Source organism: Amblyomma maculatum, chromosome 1 (genome assembly GCF_055883805.1).
Source record: "Amblyomma maculatum isolate TAMU_Amacu chromosome 1, ASM5588380v1, whole genome shotgun sequence".
Taxonomy (NCBI): domain Eukaryota; kingdom Metazoa; phylum Arthropoda; class Arachnida; order Ixodida; family Ixodidae; genus Amblyomma; species Amblyomma maculatum.
The window spans coordinates 307964181-307991164 of NC_139344.1; the positions used below are offsets into that span (position 1 = coordinate 307964181).

Sequence of the window (26984 nt, forward strand, 5' to 3'; positions counted from 1 at the left end):
GTTGCTTTTTATTTATGAAGTTCATGCCGGGATTTATCGCTCACTGCCAACGACGCCGACGACACCGGCTTTTCTGCGACACGAGCTCCTTAACGCTGCCGCGTTAAAAAGGAGCCGCCGAGGCCCCAAAGTCCGTCCGCCCAGTTCGCTCCCGAAGACTGAAACCTGAGCTGCCGCGTGCTCCCGGGGGGTACCCGAGCGCCGCCGCCGGCACCGTATCCTCAGACCGCAAGCTGCACCGGAAGGACCGTCGCCTTCGAGTGCCGCCCGTCTGCGTCGTCCCAGTGATGGACTGCCGCCGCGTTCTCCGGTCAATTGTATGTTTGAAACTGCTCCGAACTTTCTTTTCCTTACTGTTACTTGAATTGTTATTTCCATCTCGCAAAATCATGACCCTGTATACGAAATTCGAGATATTTAATTAGAATGTTTCTTCACTTATGTCGTTGCTTTTCAGAATGTTAATTGCTGCCCTCTAAATGTTTTGTATATACCTCGTTCTGAGCCTGTAAGCGTCTTATTGTTGTTTCAAGTCAACACGTCCTCGTCTCATTCTCCACGTTTGCTTGCCGGCTACGCCGGGCATCGAACGACCCCCCCCCCTCTTTTGTCATGTCTCGGTGATGACCTCTAGTGATTACCGAGCGCGTGACATTAAGCCTAATTACGATGCCTACCACCCTCTTATTAATACTACAGAATTAATCTATATTACCCGCTATATACTTAATGACAAGGAAACCTTCTCCTAGCTCTCGCTTCTCCGGTAAACCACGATAACACAGTACATGCCCATCCTTCAGTACAATATATGCCTCATTCGGCCTCCTAACCTCAATAAGCTCTATGGCATCCCATTTCATACCCTCTAGTTCCTCTAACAGTACTGCTAAACAAGCTTAACTAGCTAGGGTTATTTCGTTTATTTTGTTATCTTTGGTTCAAGTGTTTAGTCATATGTGTTCAGTTATGTCATTTGCTGGTTTCTGATACCAGCTAGCGGAATTGATGGCATTCCAGCTGAGTTGCTTCAAAACCTCAACCATGACGCTGTTAACATTCTGCATACATTATGTCAGAAGATTTGGACAACCCTGCAGTGGCCACAGGATTGGAGGAGGTCAGTTTACATCCCCATTCCAAAGAAAGGCAGTGCCAAAGATTGTTCCAACTACCGCATGATCGCGCTTATTTCGCATGCTAGCAAGATGATGTTGAAAATCCTCCACGGTAGGCTGCAGCAGTATGTGGATCGGGAGCTTCCGGACGTGCAAGCTGGGTTTCGCAAGGGCAGAGGAACTAGAGACCAAATTGCTAACCTTCGCTGGATCATGGAAAAAACAAGAGAGTTCCAGAAACCCATTTACTTCTGCTTTATTGATTATGCGAAAGCGTTTGACTGCGTAGATCACAGCAGATTGTGGCAAGCTCTCCAAGAGATTGGAGTTCCAATTCACCTCATCTGTCTCCTCAGGAACCTGTATGAAGGGCAAGAGGCCACAGTCAGAACTGGTCATGGTCTTACTGATTGGTTTCCGATCGAGAAAGGAGTGAGGCAAGGCTGCATACTGTCGCCCTGCCTATTTAACCTATATGCAGAGTGCATCATGAGGAAGGCCGGTCTGGACGAGTCTTCAGCTGGAGTGAAGATTGCTGGAAAACGTATCAACAACCTTAGATATGCGGATGATACCACTTTAATGGCAGAAAGTGAAGTGGAACTCAAGAGACTTCTGATGCGCGTACAAGAAGAGAGTGAGAAGTTTGGGCTTAAACTGAACATTAAAAAGACAAAGATCATGGCGTCTTGCCCTTTCAAGTCCTGGAGCATCAATGGACAAGAAGTGGAAGCTGTGACAGTTTTTCTCTTCTTGGGCTCCAAGATCACCTCGGAAGGAGACTGCAGCCATGAAGTTAGGAGACGCCTGCTTCTGGGAAAGAGAGCAATGGTTAGCTTTGACCGCCTAGTAAAAAGCAGAGACATTAGTCTGCCAACCAAGATCCGTATAACTCGTGCTATGGTCTTTCCAGTTGTGATGTATGGATGCGAGAGTTGGACTGTGAAAAAGGCTGACCGCCGAAGAATTGACGCGTTTGAATTGTGGTGCTGGCGAAGACTCTTGAGAGTTCCTTGGACTGCCAGAAGATCAAATCAGTCGATATTGTCGACCATAAACCCTGACTGCTAATTGGAGGGTCAAATTTTAAAGTTAAAGCTCAGCTACTTTGGTCATCTGATGAGAAGAGAGGAGTCGCTGGAGAAAGATTTGATGTTGGGAAAGGTTGAGGGTCGCCGGAGGAGGGGTAGGCAGCGAACGCGATGGTTAGATGGCATCCTCGAGGCACTGCAGATGAAGTTATGCGATGTTAGGAAGATAGTGAGAGACTGGAAAGCGTGGCGTGACATGGTCCATAGGGTCACGAAGAGTCGGACACGACTGAACGACTGAACTGAACTGAACTGATACCAGCAGGGTTGAGTGCGATTAGGCTTTGAGCACATGCGTGGTCGAGGGGTTTAATTTCTCCCTTTTCTTTAAAAAGACAGTTCCTATAGTGTGCGCATGTGGTGTCCTTCTGTTTCTTGTGTTGAGTTCTTTGCGCCATAGTGGTTTTCAAGTGTTTTATATATTGTTAAAATACATGGCATTAGGCGCGAAGAGACAGTGTTTCATGAAACGCCAAACACCCATCGACGAGCACTTGTCGCTAAAAAGGGTGGCAACCTGAAAACTGGGAAGATTACAGAGAAGATGAGCGTCGTAGGCACCGAGATGGCGTTGTCAGGTTGCAATCATAGGCCGGTGATTCGTTTCGGTTCAGCACCGTTCTGTGCTCCTGTCGACTAGGTGTTGCTCTGTACTCATTCCGGCCAGATGTTCTTGTCTATATATCATCATTGTCAGCAGCACACCTTGTACAGGAGTTCACTCACTGTCAGCGATACTGCGGGTACGGACGGCGATTGCGCAAAAACGCGAAATGTGGCCCATCATTCCACAGGCATAACGCACCAGCGGCTCATGTTCACTCGATGAATAAGGCTGGTCGTCGCTTGGGTTAAACGTTTCATGATCTGGATGCATTAGACGAGGAAGCCGAGAGTACTCGCTGTTGTAGGCGTTGATGGTGAGAGGTTGGAAGCTCGGGCTACGAGCAGCAGAGCATCGGATGTCACAAGGCGATGCAACAGAGAGCGCATGGCAGGCAGAAGATGGACGATTGTCTACCGAAGAGGTGCCACTGTAGACGGATCTGGCGTGGCCTCCAATATCTTGATACCTCCGCAGCTCTTTGCGGACAATCTGCCGAATTGTATCTGCCATGCTCGTCGTTTCAGGCATATCCACACTGGCGACAGTTGTGACATTCTACAGCCGACCAAACTTCATGATGATACGCAGTCGCTTCAAGCCTTCAAACGTGCGGCAGTGTCATGTCACGTCAAGGGCGGTATTCAAATCGTCTTGACTAATGAGTCAGCTGTACACGTCTTCCGCTATTGCCTTAAGGAGGTGGCACACTTTGTCTTCTTCAGTCATCCGCGCAAAAGCTATTCTGTACAGCTTGAGGACTTCTATGTAAGATGGGCAGGTCTACCCCGGTGCTTGCACTGGCTGAGCCAGATACGGTTCGGCGCTTTTTTTTCGAGCATCGGCATCGCCAAATCCCATTCATTTTTTTTTTTCATGAAGCGATTCCATCTGGTAAAGGATGCTTCATGATTGTTAAACCATGTAAGCGCCGTGTCTTCAAGAAAGAATACAACAATCGCCAACTTAGTCTTCGCATCCCAGCGGTTGCATTTGCTCACCCGATTGTATAGTGGGCGAGCCAGTAATTCTCGCGTTCTGAAGGCTAGTCATAAGAGTGCCGGGGTTCCCGATACGGCTGTGTGGGGGTCGGTTGATCTGCTGGTATCGGCTGCGTTGGAACATCTGCTTGCGCCATCTCCATCCGAAGGAGGTAGCCCAGCTATTCTCCGCTTTGGCGGTGTAGGAGAGGTCCCGTGGTGATCTCCCCGCAAGCTCCACCACAGTTGTTACCAGGCGTATTTGCACTTTGGATGTTAGATGCGCTGCATGTTAGCACACCCAAAGCGGACAGACCCAGCTTCTTTCTCTTCTCCGCCACACCTTATCTACCTCCAGTACAGGACCGCGGGAAGTGCGTGACACTATATATAGGTTGAGCAGCTTAGTTGAGCAGGTGACAGTCAACAAAATACCTTTTACGACATCCGCCGAAACTGACATGACATTTTTTTAAAGGCATTATTTAAAAAATTGATGCCGACTTCCCTGAAAAAGTTCATATATTGATCTTCCTTTTCAATAAATGTTGAGTTCTGAGTAAGCGCTTACTTTGTTGCTGGCTTCCTCTGTCTTGCCGTCGCGGTTTAATGATGGAAATGCTACCCTGGATTGTTCAGTTGCATATCAAGAGGTGGCACGCGCAGGTCCTGCTGTCGCCGGCCTGCTGCTTCCCACCGTGGGCTTTCCTTGGCTCATGCGTGGACTTGCCCTGGCCAACGTCGCATGCGCTGCCCCTTTGTGCTGGCTACTCCGGCGAAGCCATGTGAGTCTCACTTGGCACTCGCCAGCTTCCGTTGAGCGAGACGAGCGGCTCCGCTGCCTTTTGCTCGCAGATTTGTGTACTACGCTCGCTACCCTCCTCGCAGAATTTTTCTAACTGACCCTCTATCTAACTATCACCACAGCCTCGATACATAATTCTGGGGCGGAAAAACTGACTGATTGAGGTCTGTGTGCCATCTGCTATCCCAGGAACGCGTAAGCGGAATATTTCGTGCCAGTGAGCGCGCGCAAAGCTGTTCTTTGCTAAAATAACGCTTTCCCTACAGAATCAACACGTAGTAATTTCATACCGGATTCAGTATACCGGTTTATTGCACAGGCTGGACTAAGCAGGAACCCAGACGGAGCTTGTGGGATTCTCTACGGGGCTGTGGCTCCGCTCTCGGAGCAAACAGCGCTCCGCTAGCTAAGACCACAGTGGTGGCCCCCAAGAACAACACGAACACCGGTGACCAAAGGGTAACCGGTTTAATTGTTTTCCTCAGTCGCGCACGCGCGATCAAGCAATTCACTTCACCTGGTTCCAGTCTTTTCCGGACGCGTCCGCACTGCTGGCCCGTCCGGTCCGCTCTGTGTTCAGGCCGCACACCACCACACTCACACACAGCGCACGCCTCCCTCGCCACAGCAGTCGAGGGAGAGAGGGGGAAGGACACTCACACACAGCGCACGCCTCCCTCGCCACAGCAGTCGAGGGAGAGAGGGGGAAGGAGGCTGTCACGTGATGTGGAGAAGACAGGCCGCGCCTCACCCTCGCCGCCGCGTCGTAGCCAGGAGGGGAAGGAGCGGTGGTATGTGCCTTCCCACACCCCTCCTACCTCAATCGAGGCGTCCGCCCGGGAGTGCAGGCGCGCGTCGCTTCCACCCTTTAGTGCCGTTGGTCTGGCTTCTCGGCAGTTCCCTGCCGCTGGACACTAGGCTGTGCCCCGGAGAGGCAGGCTCTGCAACTGGGATCTTAGTCGCTGCTGCCGGGGTGAAGGCGCGAAGTTCGAAAGCTGGAATCGTGGTGCGCCGCTTGCTTCAAGCAGCGTTGACGCCCTGGGATTGTCAACCAGGGCAGGAGGCAGGGCTCGTTCATCTTCTCCAGCCAGGGCTGAACAGACGTACTCGGGTCCGGGAAAGCCCAGACTGCGGCGGGAGAGGTCAGAGTGCACTGGTATCTCCTCGCCCTCCCGTTCGTTATTCGGTCGAGCTCGAATGCGAGCTGCTCCAAGAATTTTTGCAGGCTGGCGCAGCCACAGCGCGCGCTGTCTAAACATCACCTTCGCCGCTCTCGCCGCCTGAATGCAGACAGCGTGGCCCATGCGCCCGGAGTGCCGGTGTCATAAATAAGGCCAGTCGGCGGGCTAGGTCCCTCTGAACGTGCTCAGCACAGGCTTCGCGTAAAGGAACACTGCCGGCTTGTGTATCGACACGCGCCGGATAAACACGAGACCTCTCGTGCCCTTGCGGTTGACATTAGGCGACTTCGCCTACCTCCCGCACTGTAACATCGCGGAAAGGACTGCCTTCCCTTGCATGCGCTTGCGCGCGAACTCGCGCGTCTGGCGTTCCTCCCTCAACAGCTCGAATGCGAACTGTGCAAGCAAGGACCGCGTTTGAGGCCTGCATGTGCGCTCTCACGCATGCGGCCTCAACGATTTCGCTGGCTGCGGGTGTTATAGCGATGCCGGTAGAGACTGCTCTCAGCATCGCCCGCCTCGGCGCTCTCCGGAACGAGAGGCGTTTCAGCTTCCGCAGCATCTCTCTGGAAATACTGCTTCAGCTCTCCCACATGAATGGGTCCGCTTATTCGGCCCGAGTGCGGGTCTTTCAGTCGGTAAATCAGCCGCGACTGTTTCTCTGCGATCACAAAGGGCCCGACCCATCGGGGCGCAAGGCCGGCCGCGAATCCCGCGGATGCATCGCTGAGAACATGATTTCGCCTCAGAACCGTGTCTCCCAACTGGAACTCAAGGTCCCTGTGGGCTTGGTCGTAGCTCGCCTTTTGGCTTACCCTGGCCTTCTCACGGCTGCGGCTCTCCTCCTTAATGGCATTGGCCAAACGCTCTCGTAATCGCCGTGCGTAGTCGTCGACATTGGCCTCGACTTTGCGAACATCGTCCGACCGATGGGTCAGAACCGTGTCCGTTGGCGTGTTCAGCTGCCTGCCAAACATGAGAAAAGCCGGCGTGAAGCCGGTCGAGCGATTTACACTCGTGAGCAGAGCGAAGGATATGGCGTCCAAGTGCTCATCCCAATCATTATGCGACCGCGCATATGCGCCCAGGAGCGGCTTGATATCCCGATTGCGGCGCTCGCTCACGTTGTACTGGGGATGATAGCACGTGGTTTTCTGCTGCCGTACACCCATTGCCGCGCACGTATCACGAAACATCTTCGACGTGAAATACGTGGCGTTGTCGGTTATCAGTCGCTCTGGAAAGCCAAAACGACAAAACACCTCCGACAGCTTTCCCAAGATCTCCCGGGCAGTAGCTTTCCGCAGCGGGTACAGTTCAGCGAAAGCGCTGAAATGGCACGTAACGACGAGCACGTATTTGTACCCCTTTTTGCTGCGCGGCAGCGGCCCCATCAAATCGCACGCCAGGATTTACCATGGCTTCGTGCTTATGATGGGCTGGAGTAAGCCAGGTGGTTTGCCACCTCGAGGCTTCCTCTCTTGGCAGATGTGGCATGTTCGCACGTAACGACATACGTCAGCCTTCATTCCGGGCCAGGTAGCGAACCGACAAAGCTTCCGCCATGTCTTTGGGGCGCTCCCGTGACCGTCGGCGTCGTGATAGTGCCGCATAGCGGCGCGGCGCAGTTTGCGCGGAATCACAACTTTAAAGCACTCACTGGAGGCTTCTTTGTCTGGCACGTATTTCAGCAAAGCTCCTTCACAGTCCAGCAGGAAGTTCTCCAACTCACTCGTAGCAATACCAGCTACACTAGAGTTAGCGCCAACCACACTACCAGTGGCTTCACAGCGCAATTTGGCCTGAGTTGTCAGAGCATCCGTCTCTTCGCTAAGACAATTGATTAACTCCTGACAGTACGAGTCTTCCTGCTGAGCTTTGAGAAGCTCTTCTCTGCTGAACGCAACTTCGAGGGGGACTACTGCTCCCACAAAGCGCACGTGCTTTCGGGGCTCCGCAGGCGGGGTGCTGCCCGCTGCGCGCTCCCCACGCAGAGGGGGAGACAGCTGCCCTTCCGTCTCCTCCTCGTCTTCGCCTGCCGGTTGGGTGTCAGTGAACGGCGCCCGTGACAGCGCGTCCGCGACTGCATTGGCAGTCCCTTTTCGGTAGCGCACTTCGAACTCGAAGCGTTGTAGTGTCAGGGCCCACCGCGCAAGCCGACCGCTGGGCTCGCGCAGGCGTTTCAGCCATGTTAAGGCCATGTGGTCGGTCTCGACCGTGAACCCTGTTCCTTCTACGTACATTTCGAAACGTCGCAGTGCGTAGATAATGGCCAAACATTCCTTTTCCGTCGCTGAGTAATTGCGTTCTGCCGGCGAGAGCGCGCGGCTCGCAAACGACACTGGTCGCAGCTGATCCCCATCCATCTGGAGGAGTACAGCGCCCACTCCGATATCACAGGCATCGGTCTGGATAACGAATGGCTTGTTTAGGTCAGGCAGCTTCAGAGCTGCTGTCTCAGCGATGGCGTGCGAGAGCTGGCGAAAGCTCCTTTCCTGCTCATCTCCCCATTGCCAACGGGAAGACTTTCTTAGCAATCGTGCCAAGGGCGCTTGCAGGCGCACACAGTTTGGAATGAACTGTCGGTAGTATCCCACCATACCGAGATATCGGCGAACAGCGCTGACATCTGTAGGCGCAGGAAACTCCAGGATCGCCCGAAGTTTCTCTGGATCAGGAGACACCTGCCCCCGTTCAACTCGATATCCAAGCAAGCTCACCTGAGCCTGGCATATCTGCGCCTTTGCGGGATTGAGCGTAAGGCCAGCGGACCTGAGCTTTCCCAGAACGTCTCTGAGGTGATCGAGGTGTTCCTCGAATGTGTGGGAATAGACGATCACATCGTCCAGGTAGGCGAGGGCGTGCTGCCATCGGGCATCGCCGAGTACGCGGTCCATTAGTCTCTGGAATGTGCTCGGAGCGCCGGACAATCCAAAGGGCATTCTTTTGAAGTGGAAAAGTCCTCTGTGACATGAGAACGCCGTTTTGTACTCATCGCCTGGTCGCATTTCGACCTGCAGATACCCCTTGCTGGCGTCAAGTATCGAAAAGAACTGAGCGCCGCCAAGATTGGAAACAATCTCGTCTATTCTCGGAAAGGGGTATGCATCTTTCTCCGTGACCTCGTTCAGATGCCGATAGTCCACGCACAAACGCCAAGTGCGGTCTTTCTTTGGAACGAGCACCACTGGGCACCCCCATGGACTTTGAGAACGGCATATAAGACCAGCATCGAGCAACTCCTGGAGCGCCTCATCGATCGCTTGCCTTTTAGCAGCGCTGACGGGCCTTGGGTTACATTTCCAGGGCAGCGCGTCACCCGTATTTATGCGGTGCTGCACCAGATTGGTACATCCCGGCTGGTCTGTGAACATCTCGTCAAAGTTGTGTAGCAACGACAAGAGTCGGTCACGTTGGTGCTCTGTCAGCGCACCGGCATCGGCCAGCAATCTCTGCATTTTCTTTTCCGAATGCGGATGAAAAGCGTGCTGACAGGCCGCCGCTGCCGATCGCGGCAACTGACACGGAAACCCACTGTCTCTTTTTTCGCCGGCAGTGGCCGGGGTTGTACGCGTTTTCTTCTCCGACTGCGGAGAGGGAGCATTGAGACGGGCCGCCCTAACCGAGCTCGGTCGGGGGGGCGAACAGCGCTCATAGGAGGTATGCCTCCCGTCTGCGAGCGGATCGGCCGTGCGCGTTAACAACGACTGCGTTGTAACCGGCGGTTCGGCGAATGGCCTGAGCGGGGCACACGGGCTCTCCCGATAACCCCCACTGGCGATATCGATCACCAGTCCAGTTTTAGCCAAGAACTCTCGGCCTAGGATAATTGGTACTGTCAGGCCAGGCAGGTGAACAAAACGCATTCTGCGTACACGCTTATCGAAGCGCACTACGAGGCGAATGTCACCGCAGGAGCGCACCTCTCCGCTAGCGAGCAGGAGGGGCGTTGTTCGCTGTCGCATCCGAACGGACCGCCGTCGGAGCTGGGAAACGACCGCGTCTCCAATGAGCGAAATGCTTGCACCCGTGTCCAGCAGTGCCTTAAATGTTGCTCCCGCTACGGCGAGGTCAACAAAAGGCGCTGGCGTGTTAGTTGGCTCTCCAACTTTGAATGCGGACGTGACGGGTACAGGCTTCCGAGCATTTTCAGCCTCCGCCGGTGCTGCTACCGGCGGCCTGCCTCGTTTCCCGATCTCGAGGGGCAGTTTCTGGCTATGTGGCCAGTTTGGCCACAGCTAAAGCAGCGCACAGATCGCCATGCTTGTTGCTGCGACGCTCGGCGGGTTTCAGAGGCACCCCGACCGTCTGGCCGTATGCGGCCCTCCGGGGGTGCGTTCTGAGTAGGTGCGGACTTTCGCGGCTGAACCCCGGTGAACTCACGGGGGTTGAAATCAGCATTGCGCAACCGGTACCCAAAGGGATCCAGGGCGCGATCCGATATTTCGAGCGGCAACGGCTCGCTCGTGAACCCACTTGCCTCAGGAGTGTACTCACTCCTTACCGTTGGGGCGCCGCTCCAGGCACACCTCGGCTCTAGTGATTCTCTAGCCGGTGGCGGGGGCCGGTATTTACGGGCCGCAGAAATCTGAGCCTGGACTCTGCGAGCTTCAATGGCAAGCTCGTTCAGGTCGCTGCATCGGCAGCTGCTCAAGTAAAGGGCAAATGTGGGGTGGCACTGGCGCAGGACGCGTTCCACTCGCTCCGAATGCGAAGCTTCCGTGTCGGCGTACTCGTACAATTCCTGCATCGCTCGTACGAACTCTACAAGCGATTCATCAGGTGCCTGTGTCCGCAGCTCCAGTTCTCGCCGCATTCGCTGCTTGTAATCGTACGGAAGGAACTCCTCCCTGAACAAGCCTCGAAAGTCAGACATAGTGCTCGCTTTGTGGCCTACCAATAGGTACCACCGGGCGGCTTGATCGACGAGTGCAACTGGCAAAACTCGTCTCAAAATATCGCTCTCGCTCAGGTCACTCGCAAGCTCATACCGGCGCAAGGCCAGTAGGAAGTCATTTGCGCTCTGCGTGTCGCTGTAGCCACTGTATGTCGGTATCGGTACGCCGATCCGAGGGCCAGGCGAGTGCGCCTGCTTCAACAGCTGTTGCAAAGCGGATGCGAGGACGTTTGCGGCGTCTCCCTCCGGGTGACATACTGCGCGCTCACTAGCCATCGGGTGTGATGCGCGTCCCGCTGTGGCGGGCGTTCTCCAATCGGCGCCAATGGGCAATTCCGACTGAATACCGGGGGGAATAAAGCCTTCGCCAACGGGTGGTAGCTTGTGATGCAACTCGGGATCTCCCGATGCTGGGTACGCTGCATGCCTCTCCGTCAAAGGACGGGGAGCGCTCGCCGCATTGGCGGGTGTAGACGCAATTTGGCCACCGGGCCAGCCTGCGTGCGCAGCGGGTGAAAGGAGCGAAGAGTAGCCGCCGCCTACGGGCGATGGCTGTACGAGTAATTCAGGATTGCCTGTATTAAGACTCGTTTGGCGAACTGCATTGGCAGTCGCACCTGTTACATGGCGGAGCGATTGGGCCTGGAAGCCACTGCCACTGGGCACGGGCTTCGGAAGCTGGCCAGGAGTTCGCGGCGCGAACATACTAGCGCGAGCCGCATCGGCGGGTGCGCCAGGGGACACGTTCAAAAGAACGGAACTTCTATAGCCACAGCCATCGGACTGTTCCGGCTCGATGTGCTTACCGGGAATGCCCGGCGCAACGTTTCGGACGGTAGCCGCGCCTGCGGCATCATGCAACACGTCCAATTGAGCTCCCAACATCGCATCGGCGGTTGGATTTGATGTAGCCAAATGGCTAATGCTCGAGATCTCCCGAGCTTGGCCGCAGACGTCGGCCAACATCATTAGGTCAGACAGCCCATAGCGCGGGCTGGTCATGTTGTTCATACAGAGCTAGCTTTTCCCGCTGGAACGCCAACAGGGACCCACAAGCTTTAATTCTGGTTTGTGAAAAAATTATGTACGGTTGGGGACTTTTGTTTGCAGAGGATAAAGTGACTTGAGGTTGGAGGAAACGTTCCGATAAAATAACACGATTACATTCCAGAAAAGAAAAAAATGTAAAACTGAAAAAATATCTTCGAGAACAAGTCAAAATTCAAACCACTATACTCCCTGACCGCTTCTGGGTATAGCGGTCATATTGCTCTTTATCCAGTGAGCTTTCCTTTTTCGCACTTTTTGATATTTTGCGGGTGTAGAAATTGTGGTCTTAGTTCACTGATCACCCTTTAAACAGGCTGAATCTTTCTCATGGCGGTGGTTGAAACATTTATTACCCATTATATGGTTAACACAGAGGTGAATGGGTTAGGGCCTTATTGGCCCCTCCCCTCACAATAATAGATAGAGCCCCTATTTCGGGCACCATTGGCAAGCAATGCCATCCGCGTTCGTTGAACCAAGACCTTTTCAGCCTTGAGGTCTTGACAGCATAGCAGGGTCGCCTCCCAGGCTTCTCTGGTTGTATTGGGTTTGGGGGAATGGATGGGTTTGATTGGAACGCCCAGACCATGTGGAAGGTGTCAGCCACCTCTCCACATTACTGACACGTGCCATCAAAGGATGTATTGAAATGCCTAAGCACCGCCGGGCACAGTACAGTGCTGGTGAGAATTGTGATGAGGAGGCTCTCATCAGCATGATGCAGCCCCTTACAAAGGGCCGGGTAGCGTTTGTTATCCTTGTAGTAATTGGCAATGACATTGAATATAAGGGCCAGATTGACTAGGCGTAGGACCCCAGGACAGCGCCACAACCCAGGCAGTGAGTGCGCAGGCGGCTAGATTGAACTATGCGCTGGGCAAGCGGGGGAGCCCGCCCCAAGTTCCGACAGGCCCCTCGCGAGCCGATGATGATATGTATCGAATTAGGAATGTTGAGAGCAGGAGCGATGGCAACCTCCGCCGCTTTGTGCTGTGCTGTATGCTTTGAATGTGAGCCCGTTAACTATGTTTGTGTTGCGTACGACTGCAGCCATATACCACCCCTCGTGGCTTAAGCTGGCAACGTTCACATAATATACGCGTTGGTTGTGACCATAGCAAGGCTCCAACGCCTCCGCGCGCACCAGGCGACGACCCGTTATGGTCTTCTTTGGATATGTTGCGGCGAAGGAGTCGGACCCGGAGAGCGCGTCTCCAGGCTTCTGGCCCTCCTATTCTTTCGTCAGTATGAAATTCGTGTCTAATGTGCACCCGATCCAAAAGGCCGCGACTGGATATAGTCTCTGCAAGACGCGTATATTGGTTTAGTTGGTGGGCTTCTCGAAACTCACGGAAGATGTTCACCACGCCCAGCACCAGAAATGTCTGGTTAGACGTGGTGAGCGAAAGGTCGGGAGCCCGCTTGATTACTTTCCGGTAGATGGCCTTCAAATTGTCATCATCGGGTTTGCGCAGTTGAAAGTAGGGGGTCAAGTAGAGGATTCTACTCATTATAAAAGCATGGGCAAGCCGCAGTGAATCCCTGCTTCGTGATCCGCCCCGGTTTTTGGAGACCCGGTGGACCATGCGGCCCACCTAGTCTCCCACCGTGTGAAGTTTGGCCAGTGTGGTGTCGGCCCTACGCTGGTGGTGTATAAAAATCCACGGACGCGATACTCTTCGGCCTACCGGATCGGCCCCGAGGGAAGACTGACGCGAAGCTGAGTTCTTCAATCTCGAGAAGAGGGGTGTGCGTCCACAAATTCAGATATAGCTGTGCAGCACTAGAGTCCGCAGTAGGTCGCGTAGTCGTCGACTGCGGTCGCCGTTTCTTGCAGGCCGGAATCAATGTGACCAAGGTTACAATGCGAGGCTCGGATTGTGATATACACGTAACGAGCGTGAAGTATCTCCTGAAGAGAAACCAATTCGGAGGGAAGATGAAGCATGGTCAAATTGAAGAGGAGGGGAGACAGACCGCTTCATGAGGTGTTTCCCTCGATCCGATGGTGTATGGCTCGTGTTCCACATATTGAATACATATGTAGGCTTGGCGTTCTTTAAGGAATTGTCAAATGTAATTGAATGTTTTGTGGCCGCAGTTGGTGTGACTGAGGTGGTCAAGGATTACTTCGTGCTTGGCATTATCGAATGTGTCTTTAAGATCTAAGGCCAAGACTACCTTGTCGTTGCGGGGACATTTTACCGGACGTAAAATGCCGTTGTGGAGCTGCAGAACTATATACTGGGCTGATTTGTGAGGGCTGGCTATTACGGCAAGGTCACCAATCTTCCACATCTTTAAAATATGTCGGTTAATTGGAGGCAAATCTCAGAAAAACTTCCTCTTACTAACGCTAAATGTTTCATCATCGTCGAACGAATTTAACTATTGCTTAATATAGAGATATCCGGAGCAGCAATGCTTGTCATATTGCTTGTTTTAGCTTCACATGCTGCCAGCATAGCACCGACGCCAATGAATGCACTTCCGTATGAGCATTTTCCATATGTAAACACTGAGTAAACGTTGGGCTATATGCAGCTATCAGGGCATTATTTGATGGTTAGCGATGTGTTTCCGTCATGCTCGAGCATATTTTTGTCGTCGCTAGCAAAACGCTACGTTCTTGACTTTCGCGTTGAAGGCTCTTTGGTCACTCATATGAAGATACACCGCAAGATAGGACGAGCCGCAGTGATTGTTGCTTGTAATAAATGCATGCTTGCGCCAGGAAGAGCGCGCAAATACGATGCCATGTAGGTGTATAGTTAAGAGTATACTTTGATGGCATCATGAGTTTGAGGTATTTGGGAAAAAAGCATACCCCATGTATACAAAAACGGTGTAACGTATATTGTGTATTGTTTCATGCTTGTTTAGCACGCTCGCATGGTACGGCAATGTCATTCTGGTTGAGCTTAATCGACCGGGTAGACTTAGAAAGCGGAAGTATTCTGTCTGGTATCAGTGCCATAAAGGACGGGTTCACCCACCTGATCTAAGTTAAACACGTCATGATCTGTCCGGTATATGAGCTTCATACCGCGGCCCTGCATGTTCGATTTGAGATGCATACCGGAATGGTCAGCCCAGTATTAACTACATACGAACCGGTTTGTCCGGATAGGGATCCATACCAGTCATGATCTGTCCAGTTCGACCTTCATACCAGAAATGGCCTGTCCGGTGTGAGGTACATAGAGGATTGGTCTGTCCGGTTAGAACGTCATACGGGTCCGAAATAAACTTGCTTACACTTTATACGGGACGGCTTGCACCGGTATACGATTTGTACTGGATTATACAGGTCCGGTAAGACCGGTTTGGTGCAATACTGAGGGTGTCATAAGGGTTTGGTTTGATGAATCGGCCGATGTACCATTCACCACACGTTAAGCTTGCACAGTGGAAACAGAGCCCAAATTCAGAATATCGTAGTCATGAGGAGCTCAGGAGAATAGATTTAAGTGAGCTTCATTGATGTGCTCGTATTTTGACTTCGCGCAGCGTCGCAAATAAATGGTCGAGAATCACGAAATACAGCAAGCCTTAATTGCCCCGAGAATCCATCTGCGACATTAATGATGTTAGGGACCACTTAGTCGTATGGGCTCTGTATTCATTTTCCTCCACCTATTCAAAAACAAGCGATGGATAAAACAATGCGCACGAACGACAAGGTCTACTATAATGCAATTTACTCAGTATCTTAACGTAATTTTTCTGCATACGAATTATGCATTTGCATTTGCTAAATGCAGGAGAACAGGCCGATATTTAACAGCAAGTTAAATCACACACTTCAGCATAGGGATGCGAAGCTGTATTTGTTGTTTTCAAAAGCCGCCAACACGGGACCTTCTCACTGTGATTGTAGTGCGCGCAACGATCAAATTACTACTCGTGGAAAGTATCGCGGCCACATCGGCAGAAATCAATTGAGAGCGTCAAGCATTCCACAATGTATTTGACAAGGAAGATGCGCTCCAGGACTCGATAGGGGCTGTGACACTTGGTAAATAAATTAGGGGATAGTCCAGAAGTACCAGATGGAATCCAGAGCTTCACAAAACTGCCAAATGAGAACTGCGATGCCGTGTGATGGTTGTCATAGCCGGATTTCTGGTGGGACTGGGTTTCAGTCGTGAGAGATCGGACAATTTGACGACACTCTTCTGCGTGGCGGGAAGCTTCACAAGAAGGGGTATACTCAGATGTCTCTGGTTGATACGGAAGAATGGTATCTCGTGGAGCAGAAAGGTGATGGCCACAAAGGAGATACAACGGGCAGAAACCGGTAGTTGACTGTGCAGCAGTATTGTACGCGTGCGTCACATACGGAAGGAGGCGATCCCAGTCAAAGTGGTCAGAGGAGACCTACTTAGAATGCATGTCGCCAAGGGCACGGTTAAAGCGTTCAGTAAGTCCATTAGTCTGAGGATGAGAAGTGGCGGAGGTTCGATGAATTATGCGGCGCTTGTTGAGTAGAGCTATAACAACGTCAGATAAAATGACGCGTCCTCTGTCGCTGTCACTGTCAATAAGGCTACGTCTCACGCTGTGGCAGATGAGAGGGCAACGGTTTCTGCATATCGCGTCAGGTGGTCAACCGCGACGATGGCCCAACGGTTTCCAGCGGCAGTGTATGGGAGCGGTCCGTATAAATCCATACCGACGCGATCAAAGTGGCGTGGTGGACTAGGTAAGGGTTGCAACTCGCCAGCAGAAAGATTAGGAGGAGACTTGCAACGTTGACAGGCGAGGCATGAGCGAACGTATTTGACAACGAAGTTGTACATGCTCCTACAGCAGTATCGTAAGCGTAGCGAATGGTATGTCTTGCACACTCCCGCATGGCCGCATTGTGGATCAGGATGGAAGCAGTCGCAGACTTGGGAGCGTAGGTGGCGGGGAATGCCTAGCAACCATTTGCGGTTATCAGCACTGTAGTTGCGGCGATAATGGAAGTTGTGGTGCTTGGCGGCGAAGCGCACGCGATGGAGATGCAGCCATTGCATCGGAGAAGAGATTGATAAGAGAAGCGACCCAGACGTTTTTCCACTGAGCAGTAGGCATACCATTGATCTGAAATGCCGTCGTGGAGGCGTCCAAGGTGGAAAGGTTGGCGAAGTGAGCTGGAAGGAAGCAGCGAATAAGGGCATCAACGCCTTCATGATTTCGGCCAGAGCGGTAGACAACGTTGACATCAAATTCCTGCAGACGATGAGCCCTCCTGGAAAGACGGCCGGAACGGTATTTCAGGGAGGAAATCCAGCACAGCGCATCGTGATCCGTCACAACTTCGAAAGGGGGGCCAGAGAGGTAAGGGCAGAATTTGTTCCAAGCCCAAACTATATCCAAGCACTCTTTTTCTGTGACCGAGTAATTTGATTCCGCCTTCGTGAGCATTCGGCTTGCATAGGTGACGACGTATTCAGCGGAGCCAGATTTACACTGATCGAGTACAGTGCCGAGACCGACACCACTGGCGTCGGTGTGTGCAGTAGGAGCCATTGGGTCGGAGTGACTCAGGACGGGTGGTGTCGTAAGGGTGCGGCTCGTCATGTGAAGATGACTAGGTTTCGAAGTCAGAACTGCCCGATAGAAGATGTGTCAAAGGGGCAGCAATGGAGACAATGATTTGAATGAACCGACGAAAGTAGGAGCCCGAGTCTAGGAAGATGCGCAAGCATTTTTGATGGATCTCGGCTTGGGAAAGGCTGTGACACAACGAATATTGGCCGGGTCTGGAGAAACCCCTTCCTTGAGACAACGTGGCCTAAAATGGGTAATTTACGGGCGGCAAAATAGTAGTTTTAAAAGTTGACCTGAAAGCCGGCATCAGAAAGACAGGTCAAGACGTGCTTCAGGCGGTAGAGCTGAATGTCGAAGTCAGGAAAAAATTCTACGATGTCGTCGAGAGAGCAGATGCAGGTTTTTCATTTCAGTCCGCGCAAAATGGTGTCTATAATTCTATCAAATTTCGCAGGAACATTGGAAAGGCCAGAAGGCATGAGTAAATTCGTACAGGCCATCGGGAGTACCAAAGGAGGTTTTGGAGTGCTCGGCTGCTTCCATCGGGACCTGCCAGTACCCGGAGCGTAAATCTAGAGAAGAAAAGAATTCAGCTCCTTGCAAAGACGTCCAGTGCATCGTCGATGCGAGAAAGAAAATAGACGTCTTTCTTCGTAATCTTACTAGGTCGGCAATAATCCCCACAGAAGCGGATAGAGCCATCCTTCTTTTTAACGAGCAAAACAGGCGAAGTCCAAGGGCTGTTTGAGGGCTGAGTGACGCAATTCGGGAGCATCTGGTCTACTTGCTTTTCAATAACCTGGCGCTCAATTGCAGCGACACGATAGGGCCGCTGTCGCCGGGGTGCGTGCGCTCCAGTGTCGAGCCAATGAGTAACAGTTGAACCTCGGCCCAGGGAATTTGGTGGGCGCGCGAGTCGAAGGAGGAGCTGAATTGTTGAAGTAGGGCGGGAAGTTGCGCTCGATGAGGCATAGGAAGATTGGCGTCGATGGAGTGGCCAAACAGGTCTGTTGAAGAGGAAACGTGTGCAGAAAGTGGAGGGCTGAGCGCAGTCATGGCGAACTGCGGCGCGTCCTCAATCTCCTCACGGAGAAGAGACGCGATGAGTTGTTGGCTACGGAGAAATTCACCATGGTGCAAAGCAGTGGGGTAGTTAAACGGAGTAGAAACCTAGAGCGCAGAGGAGCCAGCGGAAATAGTGAATACCGCATAGGGCAACGGAAGGCACTATTGGCGCAGAAATGTATGTGCAGGCGTGAACTGTTGCAGGCGTGAAATGCGCTCGTGAACTGTTGTATGTGTTTCTTCCTGAGTCCTGTCTAAGTTGTTGCGCATTTCTCTGATATACTGTGAACAGGACAGTTCGATCGCACACATAGTCACATGTTATATTTCCTAGCTGGGAAGAAGAGGGAGGAATTTCAATGTCTTCGGCGATGAGGGCTTTAGCGCATAGGCTAGAAGAAGCGCTGTCTAGCACGGGTTCAGGCAGCGCAGAAAGTTCGACTTCAGAGCGAGCACGATCGATTACAGTGGCGTGACTCGACAAGAAATCCCATCCTAAGACAACAGCGTGTGAGCAACTTGGCAGCACGACGACTCAATTATATGAAGGTAGTTCTGGATCACAACTCAATCGGTGCACGATGCTAAAGGCTTGATTTGCTGAGCGCTGGCCATTCGCAATGGATGTCCTCCAATTGGATCTTGACTTTCTTTGAACATGCTACAATGTTTTGCGTCCATTACCGATATCGCAGCACCAGTGTCAGTTAGGGCCATGACAGAAACGCCCTTGACCGAAACTTAAGTTGGCTGGTGATAGATGCGGATTTGAAAAGTTTAGCGGGGGCGGAGTTCTCGCCTCAGGAATTGTGGTCTCTAATGTTCCTCACAAGAAGCGTTCGGTCGACGTCGCATCGGAGTGATGAAGCGGCGTCGCGGCGAGGGCGAACGGCGGTCGGAGAGAGCTGAGCGGTTCAGTGAGAAATGACGGCATGCTGCAGGCTCAGTAGTTGTGGAATACTGAGGCGTAGAAAACCAGTACCCAGAGCCATGGGTATAAGGGGCTGAACATGGGAGACGGTTGCGGCAATAGCGGCCTTGGGATGGCATCGTCACAGGTCTTGGAACGGCGTCTGCGTAAGCCAGAAGAGCAGCAGCGAAAACTAAAGGCGGGTGGACAGAAGGAAGTGCCTCAGCAACCTGCTCCTGGATAGCCTGTCGCAAGGCCGGGTCCAAATAGGATGGTTGCTCTTGAGGGCTAGGAAGCAGGGGAAGCTGATGCGCCGCTTCTTCCCGTATGAATGATTTAATTTGGTGCATCAATGATGGGTTGTCTCCTACAGGCGTAAGTCCGGCAAGCGATTCAACCTATGATTTGGGGCTGGCGCGTCTACGCCCTCTTCTTGCGCAGTTCCTCGAAGCTCTGGCAGAGCGTGAAGACTTTGGTGACGGTACGCAAGTCGCGCGCTGACAACATCTAGAAGGCGTCATCATCAATACCCTTAAAGATGTGTTTGATCCTATTAGCCTCTGACATGTTCGCGTTGAGACGTTTGCACAGGTCGACGACTTCGATATAGCTTGTAACGCTTTCGCCGACCTGCTGCAACCGTTCACGCAAGCGCTGCTCGGCGCTCAATTTCTTGACAGCCGCGCGACCAATTACTTCTGGGAGCGTTGTTTTAAATGCAGCGAACGTAAGGATGTCGCTTTCATAGTTGTAGTACCACAAGTTAGCTACGCCGGTGAGGTAAAATATTACGTTGTTCAGTTTAGTTTCGTTGTTCCGTTTATTGTAGAGGTTCACCCATTCGTAAGAGTTGAGTCAATTTTTGACATCGTGCTTATCGGTCTCGCTGAAGATAGCCGGGTTCCACTGGCGAAGAAAGCCGGCGCAGATAACAGTTGGACCCGCTTGCATGTCTTGATGTTGGACGCCGTCTGGCGTTGCAGGTGTAGAGAGAGTGCGGCTACGGAGCTCCAGAACCAATGTTTCCACCAGGCAACTACCAAGTGTAGGAAGGGGTTTTTCTATAGGTACTGGGACTCGAGAAGCACGCAGGAACAGAACGTGTACAGGCAGGTGAAGTGCACACACCGATATCGATGTCACTTCATCTTCGCTTTTGCACGTGCAGTTGTGAGCAAAAGTGGTAGACGTCATTCAGCCGGTTGTGGAGATCGAGGAAACTGTATCCTGACTTTATCTAGCAACAGCTATCTAAGATCTAGACAATATTGGCGGTACTTCATTTTATCAACATGCCAATGTCAATGTCGCTCTATCTTACGCAGTCGCTAGATGGCATTTCGATGCAGTTTTCCGAGCTTTGTTACTGGCTAAGCGTTGTATGTCATCATTAATCTGCCTTGCCGGCGTTGTACACCACTTTTGCTCATAACTGTGTATCTTCCTCCTTACGATGGAAACAATAAAGTTTTGCGGAAACCCGTCGAGTCGAACGCAGTTCATTCGCAATGTGAGGCGAATACGCAACCACTCCGCCTCAGAACCGCAATGCTTCTCTTCGAATAAAAATGGACATAGTGTATGCATTACCTTATTGTCAGCTAAGGTTTAGGCGCATCATTAGAAAGAAACTAATTATAGAAATAATAGTTGAGCGAGTAGGAAGGAACATTTCCGCTTTGCTTACCTAAAATGCGGCGCTCATTGGAAAATTCTTTTGGATAGTACGGTGCTGCCGCAGCAGATGGCGTGAGCTGCCCCCCCGATTCAAAGTCTTATGCATCCAATTATCATCTTCAAAGCATGGGTTTGAAGGATAGTGGCGAAAAAAAACAGACTACAGACTTTAAGTGGGAAGAAATAACGAAACGGAGGTTGTCTGATTGCTGGTTGAAACCAAGGCAGGATTTAAATTTTACCCTGAACTAAATACAGAAATGAAGTGGTGTATCATGAGAAGTATGTCTTTTTGAGGCTGAAGAGCATGATAACATGATGCGAATAGAAACCAATAACGCGATCGCGTTGGCTCTTAAAGGCGAAGCTTAAGCGTCCTCCAATTTTTCCCCGTGCAATAGCAGCGAATCACGATGTTTCCTTATCTTTCCAGATGTTTCCAGGTTCCTTTGTCCGGTTATCAAGATGACTCTTCGCCTTCTTTAAGCGATGAAGTGTTTTTGTCGTTGGTTGTACTTCAGGGTACAGCAAAGGAAACGAAAATGTTCCCTTGTTTCGGCCGCCATCTGATTCCAAGCTTTTCGAGCTGTGGAAGCGGGACACACCAGCACACGCGCATGCACACACGCACACGCACGCACGCAGAGAAGACATATATTGCAGCAATGAGTGCACAGCCTTCGTGTGCGCTTCCTCCTGTACGCCGGCCGCCCACTCACCCGTTCGCACTAGCCGGTCATCAGAAAGACGGAGGAAAAAGTTAAAAGAATATCGGAATCTCCACTGCAGAAATGCGAAATCTGGAGTGTTGCTTCTGCACATGGTGCAACATGGTTCCCAACTGAAAAATCCTGTATGAAATTTATACAGGAAATCTTATTGAGGTTTGTTGTACAGAATCTGAGATACAGGATTGTGGACTAATTCAGGAAATTCCTGTACTATCCAACAAATTCCGGAATTAAACCATGCGGAGCGCTGATACAGGAATGTCCTGTATAGTTGATGGCCCTCGGTTCCGGAAAAACCGCGTCGCCAGGCTGTAAAAAGCATGCAGCAATATTGAATAACACAAGTACTTAAAACAAATAAAAAGAATATATAGTAACGGATGAAATGGTTTTAATACAGGTGAACGTCGAATGAAGAACGGACGCACACGGTTCAGAAACCCGAATCAGTGCGCGCGCCTCGCTTCCTCTGCTTCTGCTTCTGCCGCTTCTCAGTAAGCCACTACGCGGCGTAGCATTTCCCCCCGGGCAAAGGATTCTCGTCCTCCAGAAAATTAGGCAGATCGAAGATGGCAGCGCTTCAGGCGAGCTACGTGAACAACTTGTGTCTTGCGGGATCGGCGGTTATCCGTCGTGACTTTGGCGATGAAGTAATTCACATCATTCAGTCGGTCCAACACGACGAAGGGGCCATCGTGTTTGCAGAGAAACTTATATAATCCTCGCTTGCGAATAGGCGTCCAAAACCAGACGAGGTCTCCAGGGAAGTAAGCAACTGCATGATGATGCAGATCGTAGTTTTCTTTCGAGCGGCTTTGAGAAGCCAGTGTGTGAGCGGACTATACAACGCGCTTCTTCGGAACGGCATAGTATCAGGTACACAGACGCATTGTCATTGGGGGGAAATGGGAAGATGGTGTCTAGGAAAACGGGGGGAGTTCTTGCATAGAGTAAATAGAAAGTAGAATAGCTGGTAACTTTATGAATTGCAGTGTTATAAGCGTACGTCGCATACGGTAGCACTGCATTCCAGTTGCGATGGTCAGACGAGACGTACTATCGGCCGGAAAATAAAATGGACCACCGCTCAGGCACGGCCGGTCTCGAGGGAGAGCGCGTTTGCGCTCTCTCCATCGAGACCGGCCGTGGCTCGGGTAGCGGAGCGGGCTACGGGGCCGCACAGGGGCGCTGTTATTTCGCGCCGCTCGCTGGCAGCCAGAGTGCCCCGAGTGACGACAAACTTCACCCTCGCTCTCGCCCGGGGGCTTGTCGCGCTTGATAAATATCTAGTGTTGCGTTCAGCTGCTCTGCTGTTGACGGTCCCGACGAAGGGGAGCGCACATTGCCTATTCATCGAGCACATCGGGCTGTGGCAGATCAGTTGGACAGCCGCAGTCCGTAAAACCGCAGCTGTGTGAAGAAACGAGTCTGAGTTTTGTTTTTGGCTGTCCTTTTATATTGCCCTCATGTTAGATGTTACTGCTAATCCCCTGCATCCACCATAGCCGGATTTTAGGCAACGCGGTCCAAGACGCCGCATCGGCAGCCACCGTGACGGGCGCTTTTTCACGCCAGTGAGATAACAGAGACGGCGAACTTCACTGCGGGCGCTGCTTCTCTTTCGAAGCTGTCGTATTGGCACTGTCTTCGCAATAAGCTTGATATTCTGTTGAGCAAAACATCTGAATTTTTTTTTAATTGGGGTCTACGATACGGGGATAATTTCTTTACAATGGTTCAGTCCCGAAAAAATTCTTAGGAAGACGAATCACAAAAATTATTGCCAGTGATGAAATTTTTTTGCGAAAGCAGATTAAGAATCTCATTGGCATTCTTTAGCGTGACCTTAGTGAGACGAAAAGTTGTCGTCTGCCGCAATGACTTGACTTAGTCGTCTTTGCATAGAGTCGTATAGTGCCGCCCCTAGGTCTGGACGTCGGCGCAGGGCTTCCCATTCCTCTTTGATGGCATGCCAGAGCTGGTCAGCTGTGCCACCACAAAGGCGCCGTGAGGAAAGTTCCTTCTTCATGAGTCCCCAGATGTTTTCAATGGGGTTGAGGTCAGCCCCGTTAGGTGGCCACGAGAGCTGACGCACGGCGCAGCGCTCAAGGTCGCTAACAGCACGCGCCTTGTGCACGGGGCTGCGGTCGTGCTGGAACACGTAACAGCCATCCGGGAACGGTCCATCTAGGACGTAGGGAATCATGTGACCGGTAAGGATCTCGCAGTACCTTGGCGCTGTGAAAGAGCCTTCGATCCGCACGAGTGGGCCGAGGCCGTCCCTACTGATGGCGCCCCAGACGCTGACTGAACACCGGCCACTGCTGAGCACATTGTGGGCGTAGTTCAGGAGATACCTGTGCATAGGATAGCAAAGATGTTCCAACAAATATTAGCATATGTCGTCTCCCAAGCTTAATTCAAGTAGCGCTAACATAACAAATTCAACACTTTGCTGAAGCTTCTGTTCGGCAGGAGAGAATGACCTACTTCGTATTCGATACTGAATCTACGTCAAATCAAACAGAATGGAAAAACGAGGCTGCACTATATTCTCAATACTACCATGTGTTGCAAAGCATACTTCATTAGCTGTAAGAATTACAGGTCATACCTGCTGTTGAGCGGGCGCCACACACGTTGCTGCTGGTCCCAGCGCGTGCAGAATGTGGACTCATCCGAGAAAATCACTTCCCGCCACTCCTCTGGAGACCACTGCTGGAAGGCTCTGGCAAAACCGAGTCTCTCTTCTCTTTGGTTTCTTGTGAGGTGCGGCTTTTGAGCTGCAACGCAGTTCATTAGACCTGCTTCTCGCCACCTTGATCTAATAGTGTCGTAGGAGCAGCTCATCCCAAGTTCGTCATGAACCTCCCGGGCGTTCAAGAAGGGGTCTACAGCTTCTCCGGAGCTTTCGAGCAGTGGTGTACAGAGGAGTAGCGGGAGGCAATTTTCACGGAGGCGTCCACGTTGTGGACACGCCGGGACAGACAGCAGATTGTGTGGCAGTAGTTTAACCGCAGGTATGATCTGTCATTCTTAGAGCGAACGAAAAACGCGGTTAAGGTTGGACTAACTTATCAGTGCCAAAAGCGAACTATGGTTCGAAACACATCGTAGTCTTGAAAATGTAGTGCCGCCTCGCTTCTCCCGCTTCTGTTTGATTCGACATAGATACAACATCGAAAACGAAGCTGATTATTTTCTTTTGCCGCCTAGAAGCTTGAACAGAATGTTGGATTTGTTATGTTTTAGCTATAAGCCGTATTTTTCTGAAGCGAAACGGGTTTTAGTTCGGGACCCGACATAAGATAATGTTTGCTGACACATATTTGCTCTCTTATGCTTAGGTATCTCCCTGGGTACACCTACAGCGTGCACGGCAGTGGCCACTGCTCAGTGTTTGGGGCACCATTGGTAAGGACGCCGTCGGCACACTCGTGCGGACTGAGGTCTTGAACATCAGACCGAGGTACTGCGAGATCCTTACCGGTCACATGGTTCCCCACGTCCTGGACGGACCGTTCCCGGATGGTAGCTACGTGTTCCAGCACGACCGCAGCCCCGTACACAAGGCGCGTGCTGTAAGCGACCTTCTTGAGCGCTGCGCCGTACGTCAGCTCCCGTGGCCGCCTAACGGCTGACCTCAACCCCATCGAAAACATCTGGGAAGTCATGAAGAAGGAACTTTCCTCACGGCACCTTTGTGGTGGCACAGCTGACTAGCTCTGGCAGGCCGGCAAAGAGTAATGGGAAGCCCTGCGCCGACGTCCAGACCTAGTGGCGGCACTTTATGACTCTATGCCAAGACGATCGACTAAGTCAAGTCATCGCGGCAGACGGCAACTTTTCGCCTCACTAAGGTAACTCTGAAGAATGCCAATGAGATTTTTAATCTGCTTTCGCAAATAAATTTCATCACTGGCAATAATTTTTGTAATTCGTCTTCCTAAGAATGTCTTCGCGACTGAACTATTGTTAAGAAATTATCGTCAAAGACTAAGTATCGTAGACCCAAATTAAAGAAAAAAATTTGCAGATGGTTTGCTGAACAGAATATCAAGCTTATTGCGAAGACAGTGGCAATACGACCGCTTCGAAAGAGAAGCAGCGCCCGCAGAGAAGTTCGCTGTCTCTGTTATCTCACTGGCGTGAAATGGCGCCCTTCACGGTGGCTGCGATGCGGCGTCTTTGACCGCGTTGCCTAAAATCCGGCTATGGTGGATGCAGGGGTTTAGCAGTAACATCTAACATGAAGGCAATATAAAAGGACAACGAAAACAAAATTGCGACTCGTTTCTTCACACAGCCGCGGTTTTACGGACTGCGGCTGTCCAACTGATCTGCTACAGCCCGATGTGCTCGATGAATAGGCGATGCGCGCTCCCCTCCTTCGGGACCGTCAACAGCGGAGCAGCTGAATGCAACACTAGATATTTAATAAGCGCGACAAGCCCCCGCGTGAGGGTGAGAGCGAAGTTTGTCGTCACTCGGGGCACTCTGGCTGCCAGCGAGCGGCGCGAGATAACAGCGCCCCTGTGCGGCCCCGCAGCCGCTCCGCTGCCCTGAGCGGTGGTCCATTTTATTTTCCGGCCAATAGTACATGGGCAGCATGGTGTCAAGGTGCGGTTGGTGCGCTCGGTGAGACCGTTGGTCTGCGGGTGATACGGTGTCGAGTGTCGGTGGTGTGAACCCCAATTCGGAGCATTTCTTCCACGACATCAGCAGTGAATTACCGACCACGATCACTTATAATAACACGGGTGCGCCATGGCGAAGAATAACGGAATGCAAAAGAAAGGACGAAACATTAGCAGCCTTTGCGGTAGCGAGAGCAGCAGTCTTCACGTATCTGGTAAGATAGTCAATGCAGACAATAACCCAGCGGCAGCCCTCTAAAGTCTTGAAAAGATCCGAGGAGGTCAATTCCAATCTTTTCAAAAGGTGGGGAAGGCGGCTTGACGGGTTGTAAAGGTACGGCCGGCGTGGTGGTGCGTGCCTTAAGTCATTGGCATTGTTCACACGTTGCAACGTATTGCTTGGTTGTTTTATAAATTTGTGTCCAATAAAAACGCTGGCGAATTCGGTGCAGGGTACGACAGAACCCTAGATGTCCAGAGGTAATAGCATCTTGCATGGCATGCAAACCTTGGGCACGGAGACTTTTTGGGACGACCAAAAGGAGGGCAGCACCGTCAACTGAGTAGTTCTTGAAAAAAACACCGTACTGCAGCAATCTTCTGCGGATCCGGCCTGTTACCATCCTCGTTCACGAGGAACTCAAGAACTAAAGTTTGTCGCTCTCCAAAAATGGCACTTCGCTACCTAATGTAAACTGCT

At 51.7% G+C, this 26984-nt stretch overlaps 1 protein-coding gene across 1 annotated transcript in view; it reads left to right on the plus strand.

The window, feature by feature from the left end:
- LOC146207022 (synaptic vesicular amine transporter-like) overlaps window positions 1-5695 on the plus strand; it is a 52778-nt gene extending 47083 nt beyond the window's left edge. Inside the window, exons 2-3 of the mRNA XM_084576100.1 lie at window positions 4460-4578; window positions 5654-5695. Of these exons, the coding sequence (XP_084432226.1) occupies window positions 4460-4578; window positions 5654-5695 (161 nt within the window). The remainder of the gene's footprint in view (window positions 1-4459; window positions 4579-5653) is intronic.
- Window positions 5696-26984: the final 21289 nt, after the last annotated feature.